This window comes from Dromaius novaehollandiae, chromosome 6 (assembly GCF_036370855.1).
Source record: "Dromaius novaehollandiae isolate bDroNov1 chromosome 6, bDroNov1.hap1, whole genome shotgun sequence".
NCBI lineage: Eukaryota > Metazoa > Chordata > Aves > Casuariiformes > Dromaiidae > Dromaius > Dromaius novaehollandiae.
Genome location: NC_088103.1, coordinates 11,036,044 through 11,049,617, shown reverse-complemented (window position 1 = coordinate 11,049,617; position 13,574 = coordinate 11,036,044). Strand labels below are relative to the sequence as shown.

The window sequence follows — 13,574 nt, the reverse complement described above, 5'->3', positions numbered from 1 at the left end:
TGAGCTTCACAGCTATGAGCCACTGGCTTCCCACAGCCCCTAACCCCAGAGTACGTTATTTGGGGTTGTTGCTGCCGTTGTTCCCCTGCAACCATCCTTTTGCAGCTGTTCCCACTTTGCAAAGAAAATTCAGTTCTCCCTTGGCCACTGAAAAGCCCCATATACATGGCTGCATTGCTGCTTAACCACATCAGTTCAGTGCTTGAGAGACACAGCTTCACAAGCCCTGCTCCAATTAATGTCTAAGCATTGTATGTTATGTGTTTACCAGCGCAGAGGCCAATGCACCATGGTACTGTGCATAACGTCGCTTGGGACATTTGCTGAATCTTTTCATGCTACTAGCAATAAGGCTTCTAAAAACACTACATAAGAAGAAAAAAAAAAAGATGAATAGCTTCTGCTTGAACGGGTGGGGTGTCCTGAAGCTAACACAATTTGTCATATGTTTAATTCTTTCCTTTCTGAAGTGGGAAAGACAGCTGGGCTGCCCACTTACTCCAGTGAACTCTTTGTGCTGGTCGCTGGGTCTCACTGATGCTGTCCCAGAAATAAAACAGGCTGCATGGCTTCCTTTGCCATTCCAGTACCTCTGGGTTGTCTCTCCTAGGAATAGGTTAATTCATCCCCATTTTAGAAACATGGAAAACTGGACCATTTCAAGTTAAATACATATGTAAACATATATGTGTATATATATATATGTAAATATGTATATGAGCACGTGTGTGTGTGTGTGTGTATGTAAACAAAAGCAATGTCAACATCAGTGCACTAGAGAACCAATTACTGGCACTGAATCTGAGCCCTTCACTAGGGTAGAAAGCAATTAGAGTATTGCAAAAGGTAAGTTGCTATAGGCTTTTGCTGGGCTAGGAATCTTCCAGATATGTGCAAATATTTATCTGTAATGAATAGGTGAAAGTATTTTGCCAAAACAGTCCATGTAATAATTGATTAATAATAATATGTTGTAATGACATGAGAAATGGTGGTGCTGTTCAAAGGCCTGTATACGCATTTGACAAGGGAGTCCCGTCTCGGTCCTGTCGTGTCCTCTCCCTCCACCCCTGTTAGGTGCTAAATCATCCATCAAACTGCCCCCTTTTACCTTCAGGAGCAAGTGAAATGGGGATGATTTGATCTAAAAGCTACTCTTTGATCCAGTGTTCCAGCCAGCTGCATTTCCATCTTTTTGTTAAAGAGAGAAAAATGTATTTTATTGCTCTGCATCCTTCGCACAAGCTAGAGTTTCTTCTGCTACTATTTGGCCTTCCTTACAGTCCCTCCTTGATAAAAATGGATTGAAAAAGACTTTCTTGAGCACATACCTTTATATAAAGGAAAATGGTACATGCACTAGAAGAAGATGTGTAATCTCATTTAGCAGATACTAGCAGAGAATTATTTATATTATCCCTAATGTTTTCAGCTGCAAAGCAAGCAAGGGAAAAGCATCCAGAATCCACAAAAATTAGATTTTTAGATAAGCAGGGGGATGTGCCATAAAAATAGCTGTCACTACTGATCTCACCAAAGCTAGATCAGTAGCTGTAACAGCAGAACAGCAATACATTAACCTTTCAAAAATAGATCAGTACAAATATACCAGAATTAACACTAGCATCAACCCCTGTAAAGAAAACTGACAAATACACTAATAAGGTTAATGAGATATACATATTATTTGGGCTGCATTGGCAGGTGCTTGTGTTACAATGTACAGCAAATAGGCACAGAAGAGGAAAAGCACAGTAGAAGATCAGTCCGCACATCATACCACTGCATGGCAGAGCCAAACACGCCACCTCAGGGCTGGATCAGAATATTGATTCCACATGGGGAGGAGACTAGTGTTCAGATTAGACTTTCCATGAAGATGCTAAGGATTCATAACAGGACTCCCTTCAGGGCTTCCCCACTGAGAGGCCAAGTAAGCAGAAACTCAAGGGGGATCCCTGTGGTGGGTAAAGGATTCCATTTCAATAAATGCGAACAGCCCCTTTTTGTATACATGCTGTTTTATTTGTTGTGATGAAATGACTTGCTACTCAAAAAAGCAAATATCAATAACTGACAAGGTTTATAAAGAATAAAATAATACAAAATAAATAAATACAACATACAATTTGAAAAGTTGCCCAAAATATAAAAGATGTTTCATGTTATATTTGTACACAAATGTTGGCTGGGCCCGATTCTTCATTTCCTACCGTACAAAACCTGCTAAGACCCTGTCTGTGAAGCCACAGCAGGGAGGGAAATTACTGTTAAGCCACAGGACAATGTCGGCACACATACAAGGGGTATCCAGATGTCCAGTAATAAACCTGGGCTGGAAGAAAGCTACTAACCAGAGAAGTGAGGGTCTGGAACTGCCTGCCAAAACAAATAGCTGTTGCAAAAAGCTTACTTTTTAAGGTAGAATGCAACTACTTTTTAAGAGAGCTTGCTCTATCACAGCTGCCTTCTGGGATAATAAGAGTGTTCTTATTTCATTTGTATCACAAGATCACAATTCTCTGACAAGTTAAGCTTGTACAGTGTATTAATAATATTAAGTTGCAATAGTGCATGCATGCAATATAAATCACTACAATAAGTACAATGCAACAGAGAAGTAACCCAGAGTACCTAATTTAGAAATAAACATAATTTTGCTTGAAGTTCATTATCATGTAGCTTTTGGTTTATCATCACTAATAGCAAGAGTTCCTGGAGTCTAACAACGACTTTTGATTTTAGTGAGAGTACTTTCTTACAGTATCGCAGTACCGACAAAAATATTATTCGCTACACAATATTTAAAAATACAAGAAACAGTATATAAGATATTAGATAACTATGCACAAACACTAGTTATGTTAATACTGAAAAGGGTACTGCTTGCTGATTAAATAAAAAGACCTCCATCTGCAAAGCTCATAGATGTGGGTTAACAGATCAGTATTAAGACACCACTTATTTGAACAACATTCACATAGCAGTGAATGAGTACAAGATACAAATAACATAACTGCTGTCAAAAAATACTGAGTTACTGAACAGATAATCTTGTGCTCTTGAGAATTCTGCATTTTAGATTTCATAGTTTCTGAATTTCCTCAGAAGCTCTGATGGAGCATCCCCTGACCAGCGGAAACGCAAGTGCCAGTAATTTGCCTCTGAAAATCCTGAGAAAAAAAAAGACCAAATAAATTATTAGATGTGTGTGTAAAACAACTTGGCTGAAATACTTGATAAACTTCCCAAAAAGTAATTAAAAAATTGGACACTTTTAGTGCTTTTGACTGGCAGGGCACCATTTGAACAAAAACCTCAAAGACACCAAGCAAGCACCAAACTTCAAGATATCTATCACCTGGAAAGACTCCAAAGGAGAACAGCTAGAATGATGAGCAGTCTAGAAAATATGACTTATAAAGAAGAGCGAACAAATTGCATTTGCTTAATCTCAAGAAGACAGGGAGGGTGACATGATAAATCTCCAAGTATGTGAAAGGCAGAAGCATAAAGGGAAGGAATAATTTTCCATGTCTCTGTTGGATTAGTCAAGAAGTAATGCACTTAATTACAGTCAGGAATATTCGGATTAGAAGATACTAAGACATAAGTTTCCATCTCAGGGCATTTTTAAGAACAGATTAGACCCCCGTCTGTAAGGAATGATGTGGGTATAGATGGGCCTGTCCATACACAAGGGACTAGAGGAGTTTTTCAGGCCCATTTACAGTGCTATATTTGTATGATCTATGGGCTGTGAACACTAATGTGATCTTCCTATATCAGAAAGATTAAACCTATTACCAGATTTATTAATTCAGGCTGAAATAGCTATGTGGAGCTGTAGTCTGTAATTCTCAGGGACCAGCAGACAGAACCTAAGAATATTTCATTTTAAAAGGGGGAACAAATATAAATTTTCCTGGACTAAGACAAAAAAAGAAATTATCGACATCCCAGCAGCCAGTATGAACACTGAAAAGCAATACAAGCCTTGAAGAATAAATGCATTCTGTAGTCCACATTTATTAATATGATTATAGTCCTACAGAATAAATTAAGTAGGCATCTGATGGGTTTGATATTTTTTCCATTCAAATCTATGGAAATTAAAATAAAACATGAAAAAAAAATTTAAAAGATGCCTGCAAAGAAAGTTCACCATCACAAAGAATTAGTTGATCTTTACTTTGAAATTTTACTCTTTTACAAAGGATGTAGTGCTGATTTAATTACTTAAAAATAGCAAATAGTATAAGAGAGATGGTAACTTGTTACAGGGCATCATTTTTTAATATTAAATCTTCAGTTATGCCTCACATAGATTTGCTGTTAGAATTTTCTTGTCTATTTTCTGCATTCCACAAATGCTGGGATTAAACTAGGTTTTGCTCCCTCAGTTTAATTTCATTTCCCGTTCGTTTGATCAAACTAGGAAGAGATGACAAGACTTTGTTTAATGATAGTTCTCTGATAACATAAACCCCAGATTATGAAACTACTGAAGCATCAAGTAGAACAGAGGATGGGCCTTGTGGTAAGTAAACTGTGATTCAAGTGTATTAACCTAAACAACAGACAGAAAATACTGACTATCCAGATGACAGCTTTCGAAATAGACATTTATTGCGGTGTACATATTTTTTTTAAACCTGTGATCAAATACAAAAGAACTCTTCAAGTCTCAATTTTTAGTCCTCCCTTTTAGCTCATCAGCTGTAAACTGTGCATGAGTATTGAATGCTGGATTAAACAATAATGAATATCACATCTGACTGCTTTATTTAATAGTTGAAAGCAGTTATTTTAAAAATACTGCTGGAAATAATTGAGAAACCTTTCTATTCTTTGAGTTAGCAGGGAAACTAAACTTTCCTTTTTGATTTAAGACAAACTTTTTTCTTCTGCTCCATTTTTTGGTTTTACCAGCAAACAAGCAAGCAAACATGGAGTGGGAGAGGAAAAAGGGCCTGAAAGCTTCAAAATTAAATAAAAAATAAATAACAAAAAAAAACCCAAAAACAAAACCCCAACCCAAAACCACATTTAAAAAAGCTACCAATTAAATGTATTATTCTGGAAAAGAATTTCTCATGACAAAAAGCCTCAGTTTCAGGCCAGTTCTTGGATTCTGCAATCTTCTGTAACTGCTGGTTTCACTTACTTGGGGAGTCTGGACTCTTTGAAGACTGCGGTTTCACATCAGGAATTGCAAAATCTTCTTGCTCCCTGCTCCCATCTGACAATCCGTCTTCACTGTTTTCAGTCTGTTGGGTCCAAATCTCACTAGTTATGTTGCTGCTATTGTTCACGGGAGCTTCCAGCATTTGGTCCTTCTTTCTTTGGACAGCCCAATGCATTGACTAAAGAAATGCAAAAATAGCAAATAAAGAACCAATTCCTGTGTTTTGAAAGATTTTTAATTTTTTTTTCTTTCTTTCTTAAATGGTTATAATACAGAGTTAAACAGAAACACATACTAGAGAGAAACTTGCAGGTCAGTAGGATAAGGAAAGCATAGTAACATATTGCAAATAGGATTTGAGTAGGGGGACACAGCTATAGTTTATGCCAGTGGGGATGAAGAACAAAATGTAGAAGTGCACCAAATAATTCTAAAGTACCGATGGGTCTTTTGTCCACATTTTCTTCTGTCGTGACTTCAACAACTTTTAAAGAGAGCTTACATGACTTAGAAGATTTCCATTTTCAAAGCTGTCTTTGATTTCAAGATGCCCTTTGAAAGCAAGGTGATTTTGAAAGTTTTACTATTGAGGTCTGTGGAATGCCTCTGTTTGGAAGTGAACTAAGCCTGATGGCATTCTTCCAGCAAACAGTTACACTCAAGCATGGTGCTTTAGTTGAAGAGGCTCTCAGACATCTTTCATAAGCAGAATTGGGGGGAAGAAAAGCAAAAGTGTATTTATTCACCTGTCTTGAGATCTGATCAGGTAAATTTGTAACTATCATTCACCCTAACTGGACAGAAAATGGTCAAGCATAATGAAATTAGGCCCTACTGGAAATATGCCACCAAAATATCTCACTAGTAAAATAAGGAGGGAAAACAATGCTCAGAACATCTCTCTCTAAGGCAGGTCAACAGCACCCTTCCCCACAACAAGAAAATAGTGGTATTTAAATATGGATATTTCTTGTGACAAAATGTCTCCGCTTTCCACGGGTAAGCCTATACTGTAGTTTGTCCTACCTTTTGCAGATAACCTAAATTTCTGGTTTACTAGTAGGGGCAATCTGTCACTAGTCATCCATTTGTGTTGTCAGTCATCCTAGAGTGCAGCTGGAGAACAACTCCAGAGAGTTTGACTGGCAATACAGCACCTCAAGAACTTAACAGTTTTTAGGAATTGAAGCCCGACTTGATTTCAGCAAGAACAGCGATCAAAAAAAAAAAATCACTGTCACAAATCACCCCACCAGCCTTGCAGGGCCCTTCCAAAGACTTGTATGAAGCCCAAGGTTCCAAGAGAACAGCTTCTAGATTTTTCAGATAGCTCATTGTTTAATCAGTTAGCATCAAAACTACCTGATAAGTACTATATCAGAAGGAGAAGATACTACATAAAGGTGCTAGCTTTAATCTAACTTTGAAAACCAATAAAAGGTTCCTGCAAGAATCAAAGTACATGGAAGCATTTGAAAAAGTGCTCACATTACTTAAGCTTCATATAATACACATGAAAGTGTCAATTTGATAAATTTATTCTAAAACTAGTAGCCAAAAGCCCTTCTATGAATGGACTTCTTTAGCCCTCCAATTTTATTTCCATTGCCTTAGAGATCATTCTACACTATTCCTACCCCCAAAACCCACAGCTGCAGAGGTGTTACAACTTACCCTCACATTCACTGGAACATTTCCCATGGACCAGCCCTACCACTGCCCACTGTCCCACAGTGGGACCTGCCCAGTACCGAATGTCCAAATTTAAACAACACCCACCGTCTTCACCGAATTGCTCAGGGCCTCCCACTGCTGGAACGGAATGGTAATCTTGCTCCGTCGCCAGTAATCATAGCGAGCTCGACTCTCTTCATTAGCAAGAGTATCCTTAGCTTGCTGCAGCTTCTGAAAACTCTCCACTAAAACACAAACCAAAAAGATGCTAAAGCCAACACTTGTTTTTAATGAAATTAGTTTGCATGTGAAAGACGAGCTGCCAACAGTTGCTTAGAGTGAAGAGAGTAGAATAGACAGGAGGAGAGGACTGAGTGACAGGTCTGTGGTTGCTCTGCTTACGGCTTTGCAAAGTTTTAGCTGGCTTTAGAACTACAGCACCTTCCATAGATATTTGATGTCCGTCTCAAATGAGTGCTAAGACGCTCATTTGTCTGCTGGTTTCAAAATTTCCTAAATTTAAGTTTGGAGAAACATATACGGAACAGCAGGCAAAAGGCACGAGTCATCCCCTGTAAACAGCATTTTAAAAATTGAAATTAAACCAGAGTAATCATGCTTAGAACGTACACACTTATATCCACAGTAACAAGGAAGTCAGCGCGGAACACAACACCAAGAAAACATGGGGCGGGGAGAAAATGAGAAGGAAAAAACAACAAGCAAGCACAGGAATCTAAATATAGTGCAAACTAACTAACTTGTGCATTTCATTAGGCTTCTTTTCGACATTTTCTAAAATGTTATCTTGGATACCAGGTTGCATGAATGAGAACACTCATTTTTCCCTGCAGCAGGATTTTTCATTAACTGGTTACTAAGGATGCAGTTGCATGTTACTATTTGTAGGAGGGCTATAAAGATTTACATTTTATCTGCAAGTCACCTGTGTTACAGTGATATATTAGTATTATTCATTTACTCCAGTTTACAAATTAGAGAGATTTCTTTTGAAATATGCTGAGCCCAAACACTAATCCAAACTGACAACCATAAATCAAACACCAGACAACAGGTTGCGGGGGGCTATTAGGTTTCCTTTTTCTAGTGTGACTCATTTTGAACAAATAAAACCTGTCTTTTTTAATTACTCTTCATTAAGCTTTATTAAACTGATTAAATCAACACTATAAAGTCAATTTTCACTAGTACTGTGAAATGACATTTAAAATACATGCAGCAGGTTCAGGTACATGGAGCATAAACTACTACATATTAACAAACAAAGCTGCTCCAGTATTTGGCACTTGGCTTCACTTTTGGAGTTACTTGGTTTCAGTTAATTTGGGCGGGGGGAGAGATGCAATGGGATCGATTGTAGTCTCTGTCTCCTAATGCAATTGCCAGAATTTGCTGCAGACAAAATTGATTCCATTGGCTTCATCAGTACTTCCGTTGTCTTTTAGAATAAGTTAAATACTAGACATTAGGTTATTTTAATAGGTGCTAGATTGTCTCTCAAATGCTTTCAAGCGGTTCCTTGTCGGGGAATATCAAAGTGAAAAGATCCTACCTGTTTCACTTTTTAAATCCCCCTTGTCAATCCACTGAAATTAGATAAGGAAATAAGGATTCATCATACTCCATCACAAAGAAAAACCAAGTCCTGCTGAAAGCTTTCCTACAGGCAGTGCAGGACATGTCATTTAACTCACACCGTATTCCCAGCCTGGCACCCCGGGAGAGGGTGCGGATGAGAAGGTCAGACTCACACAAGGGGGAAGGTTCATACGCTTACCTTGTTCAGACAGTTGATAGTGTAACTGAGAGGAAGAATTTCTGCATTAAGCAAAATGGGATGTATATTTAATTATTCTACAACAAATTTTGGTGGCTTTAAGAACTTAACACTCTAGAACTAAGCACATCTTAAAAGGGAAGTAAAGATTGTTCTCCTTTGCTCCTGCAGGCTCTGATCAATAAATAAGGATAAAACAAATAGAAATATATTTGGGTTTTGTTTGCTCAGTTCCCCAGTCTTTTTGGAAAATCGCAGTCACCAAGGGAACCCAAAAGAAATTTTACAGATTTCCATAATAGTAATGACAATGATGAAAATCTAAACAGAGAATTTTTAGGAAGAGTTCCAAAAGATGGATAAAGTCTTTTTATGATTAATTCCATTAATTCCTCAAATATTAACAATTACACTCAGGTTATTTTTTGTGCTTATTTTTCTTTCTCCAAGCAAATACTGCATTCTAATGATTCAAGCCTTGTAAGTAGAAGTATTTATTTGACGACATATAAATTCTTAAATAGAAGAGGAGGGAGGAAAAGATAATCTTCAACATCATATTCTATTGAATAGAATTCAATATTCTATTGAATAGAATTCAACATTGAGTAGCTTCTTCTGCAAACTTTGACTATAAATAAGATCACAATGGCCTTTATTTTAACAATATAAAGTAATCAGATGTCTGTGATCACTGATGAGAACTATCCTTTTAGTTACAAATGGATAAGATTGTCTTCAAATAACCCAGGTGCTGCTTTGAAGTCACAGGTATGGTTTGGGTATGATGAAGTGCACGCTTTCATAAACTCAGATGTTAGTTGCTGTTCTGCAAACAGATGGCTGCTCCTGTGTTGCTGGCTTCTCTTTATTTCCAGTTATTAAATTACATTAAAAGAAACTAAAGTACATTTAATATGTTCCTGACGTGTTCACGGAAGCAAATTATCTAGTTGATGCAATTATGGCATTTGAGTGTCACTGAGCATAGAGGCAGGTCAAGCTCATATGTCTAGAAAGGGATATACTCCATAAAACAGGTTCTGAATTAAAAGATGTTCTACTGCAGAAAGAAAAAAAAATCAAAAACTCCAAAGGGGGGAAAAAAAATCAAACAAGCATTCCCCTGCTCTGCCACCTAGGAGCGTGTGTTAGAATAGAATATTAAAGCTTGCTATTAAAAGACAATACACTCAATACACATGACAATGGGGGGAATATATGGAGAAAATAATAATCAATAAAATATTAAGGCTGAATTTAATATCTTAGTCATATTAATGGGGGGGGGGGAGATTGTTTTTAAACAGGGAACAATACATACCTGCTTTGGGGTTTCCAGGATGTTTGTCAGGATGACATTCAAGGGCTTTAATCTTAAATTCTGCAAGAATTTGTTCAACCTAAACAGAATATCAAGGTTTAAAGTGAGTAAATACATACACGCAGAAAAGATTTTTGAATTTGCTTTTCGAAAAGAGTTTGGAGGCACGACGACGGATGTTAAAAGGCTTTTGCTTGTTCATTTTACAAGCTTTATTACAAGCAAAATAGGTAATAACAACCATCCGTCAGCTGCACTGCTTATTTAAATTTCATTTTCCACGCACGCCTCCTTTCCCTCTCCGGGAAGCTCCGTTAGCCGGTGTGGTGACGGCCACCGTCACTTTAACACTGCCCTCTGCTGGGATGCCGTATTAGAGGTTACCTCAGGAAAAGCTTTAAAATGCCTTCCGCAACAGAGCAGCGATGCTTACCTAACGTGCCTCCTCTGTCAGGAAAGACAGAGGTATTCTCCCCGCGTGTAACCTTTAGGACAGATGAGAGCATCTGATCATATTTACTGCACAAAAGATAGGTTTTTCCCATGCTCATCATTCACTACAGCAGTGTAATTAAAACTCTCTTTCCAAAATCCAAACCCAGTCCCACTTAACGCAGCGGCTGGATTAAAAATATTAGGATAACACTAACTCTGACTATCCAAAAAATGTTATATGGACATGGACATCTTTAGGAAGAAGAACGCTTGTATTAGCTACAAATCATTCAACAGTTGCTTAGATAGATCTCATCCTAAAGTATGAAGTGGTGTGTATCTGCTACCAAAACTAATTAGTAAAACTAGTATTTGAACATTTAAAATCATTAATATGATGAATAAATAAGGAGATTGTTATTTTAGTGTTTTTCTTCACAACCAATGAACACTAAGGAAAAAAAAAGTGCATCTATTTAAAAAACTGAGAAAGTCAATAGCATTACCAGCTGTCTAGAGCCATGAACACTGACTGCATTAGTTGCACATATATAGCTTTTGTCATCTTTTAAAATCATGAATATATTCTAAAATGTTATTTTTATGCTTTCAAGCTTACGCAGTTGGCTCATAACACGTAACCATATCACATGTTGAACGAGACTAATGAATAAGGCATCATTTCAGTTGCATCTATAATGAAATTCTGTTTTATAAAGCATTTTTCATATAAGCCTTATTCTAGGCTCTTGACACGATGAGTAAATTGAGCTTTGCAATGAGGAAATACTACAAGATAAAAGTGGCAAGAAAGAGGTTCGTGATGCATTTCAGCTAGCCCTACCTGTAGAGGTAACCGACTTTCTACGGGGGGATCAGAACACAAGCACACTGCAAACACCTTTAGCGTGGGGAGGCGGCAGGGAGGGCTCTTACCGTGGACAGTTCATCACACCCCAGCAAGTTGTAGTAATCTTCCAAGTCATCCGGGCTGCAGTTCAAAATCGCATCCATGGGGGCAAGTCCGGGGGCCTGCCTCAGGCCGAGGCACCGCGGTGTAAAATATGAGTATCAACACAAAGCTCCCAGGCTGCTTTAAAAGTAGCCAAGGGAAATAAGCTATTTCCACTCAGGTCTACAGCTCTCTCCAGCGCTTTTTAATAGAGGGAGCTGACACACATGAATTCTCGGGAAACCTCTGCTTTCCATTGGCCCCGGCAGGACACCAATGCGGCGGCACAAACCTGCTGATGGCAGTGCTCCCTGGGACTTGTAGTTCCCAAAGTACTTGCAACATTCAACTCTGGCTCTCGCCCAGACTAGAGAGAATTCAGGATACTAAGTAAAACCTAGCTGTATTTGAGACTTAGGTCTTGCCATCACGCATATACTCAGATCAGGCACACACTTAAAGGCTTCCCTGCACTGGGACCTGTATTTTCTGCATCCCCACTACAAAAGAATGGGGTGAATCTTTAGTCTTTGAAGGCTACATAGGACACAAAGATATTTTATTCTTCAAAAACAAGCAGTTCAGTTCATTTCTGTACATTTTTCATGTCTGACAAAGTTAAGACTATGAAAACAAAATACTTGTTGTCTGTTAACAAAAGACACATTCTTCTCGAAGGTCTTTATCATGGGTGCAGTAAACATTCCCTGTAAAACTCATTTTACATTGAAGTTAAATGCCTTTAAGTTTGAACAGTGATTAATGATCAAGGCCTCAGTCTCACAAAGACCACTGATACGCTTTACTGTACTCGTCTATGATCCATTCACTGATTTAATAACAAGGAATTCCTAGGTGTAATACCAGTCATTCACAGAAGTCTTTCCTCCGGAGCCTATGGAGCTCTTTTTATTTCCGTCTATCCCTGCAAGAGCTTTGTAATGCAAGATGTTTAATGTCACCAAATATTGCTGATTCTTTAAAATAATGTTTACAAATTTATGTTGTGAATATTTATGCAATTTTAGATGCAGTGACCTAGCAGGTGAGAGTTTATGTGGAACAGATACAGAGGGTGTGACTGTGGCTAGAATAGCTGTATGTGTATCAGTGAAGAACCTAGTGGCCATTCTGAATATTATTTTTGCACTTACGACTGCTTTATTTATTACTATTTTATGATGTATATTATTAATCTTTTTAAATTGTCTCTCTATACATAATAGTAGCCTTCTACTGCTTTCTCTTTAACACAGAAGGCTGTATTGTCTGAAATTTCCTATTTTACTCTACATTCAGATAGTCTAATAAGACAGTAAAATATATAAAGTACATAAAAAGAGCCAATAACATATTTTAATTAAATAATTATTCATTAAAATTAAATATAAACTTTAATAAACAACAAAGCAGAAATCTCAGTGGAACGATTCGAATCTGCTAGAAATCATAACTAGGATATTTGTCAGAGCAGATGAAACAACTGATACATTTTTTCAACAAAGTGGAAGAATTAACAATTACAAATCTCTCCCTTTCCCCCATTCCCAACTCAATAACAAACCACAAAAGCATAACAGAAAAAAATAAAGCCTTTTAGCAAGAGATCATGTAAATATTTAAATAGATTGTGGGAGGACAAAAAACAAACAGCTGTCCCTGTTCCCCAACAGCACTTCTGACATACCGTTCTCGTCCAAGTATTTCTTGCCTATTTGCGTAAGGTGAAAGGGAAGGATCTTTAACCCTATTTCCCTCTGGGTTTCGGCAGCTATTTTTGTGCTGCAAGGTGAACTGCAGGTCCAAGAAGAGGATCCAGCAGACTAAACCCTGCGGCTCACGAGTTTCTTGTTCACCCTGGCTAGGAAGTGCCACCCGGGAACCTGCTGGCCGAGGCCCTGGACCCGCTTATATTCAATCCGTTCAGACCGAGTAACGGAGGGCTTGACCGGCACCGCCGCAGCGAGCACACTGGAGTTCCCTTCTCCCAAGCGTTCCCGTGCTTGGGACAAAAACACCCTTGTAGCACGGTCTGAAGGTCTGAATGTGGGTGACAGCTAAATCTGAACTGGAGAAGGCTCTAAGCAATGCTTAACTACCTGTGTATGCACATTCACCTGGACTGAACAAACCAGCCCCGTATTATCCATTTAGTTTGCATTATTAATAGAAAAAACATGAATCCAAATTTCATCCCCTTTCC

At 38.1% G+C, this 13,574-nt stretch overlaps 1 protein-coding gene across 1 annotated transcript; it reads right to left on the bottom strand.

The window, feature by feature from the left end:
* Positions 1-2,357: 2,357 nt before the first annotated feature.
* On the bottom strand, positions 2,358-11,619 carry DNAJC12 (DnaJ heat shock protein family (Hsp40) member C12). The gene is made up of 5 exons (XM_026106383.2): positions 11,356-11,619; positions 9,985-10,063; positions 6,968-7,107; positions 5,168-5,366; positions 2,358-3,173 (listed from the first exon to the last, which is right to left on the bottom strand). The coding sequence occupies exons 1-5, from the start codon at positions 11,431-11,433 to the stop codon at positions 3,079-3,081; spliced, it is 591 nt and encodes a 196-aa protein (XP_025962168.1). The 5' UTR covers positions 11,434-11,619; the 3' UTR covers positions 2,358-3,078.
* Positions 11,620-13,574: the final 1,955 nt, after the last annotated feature.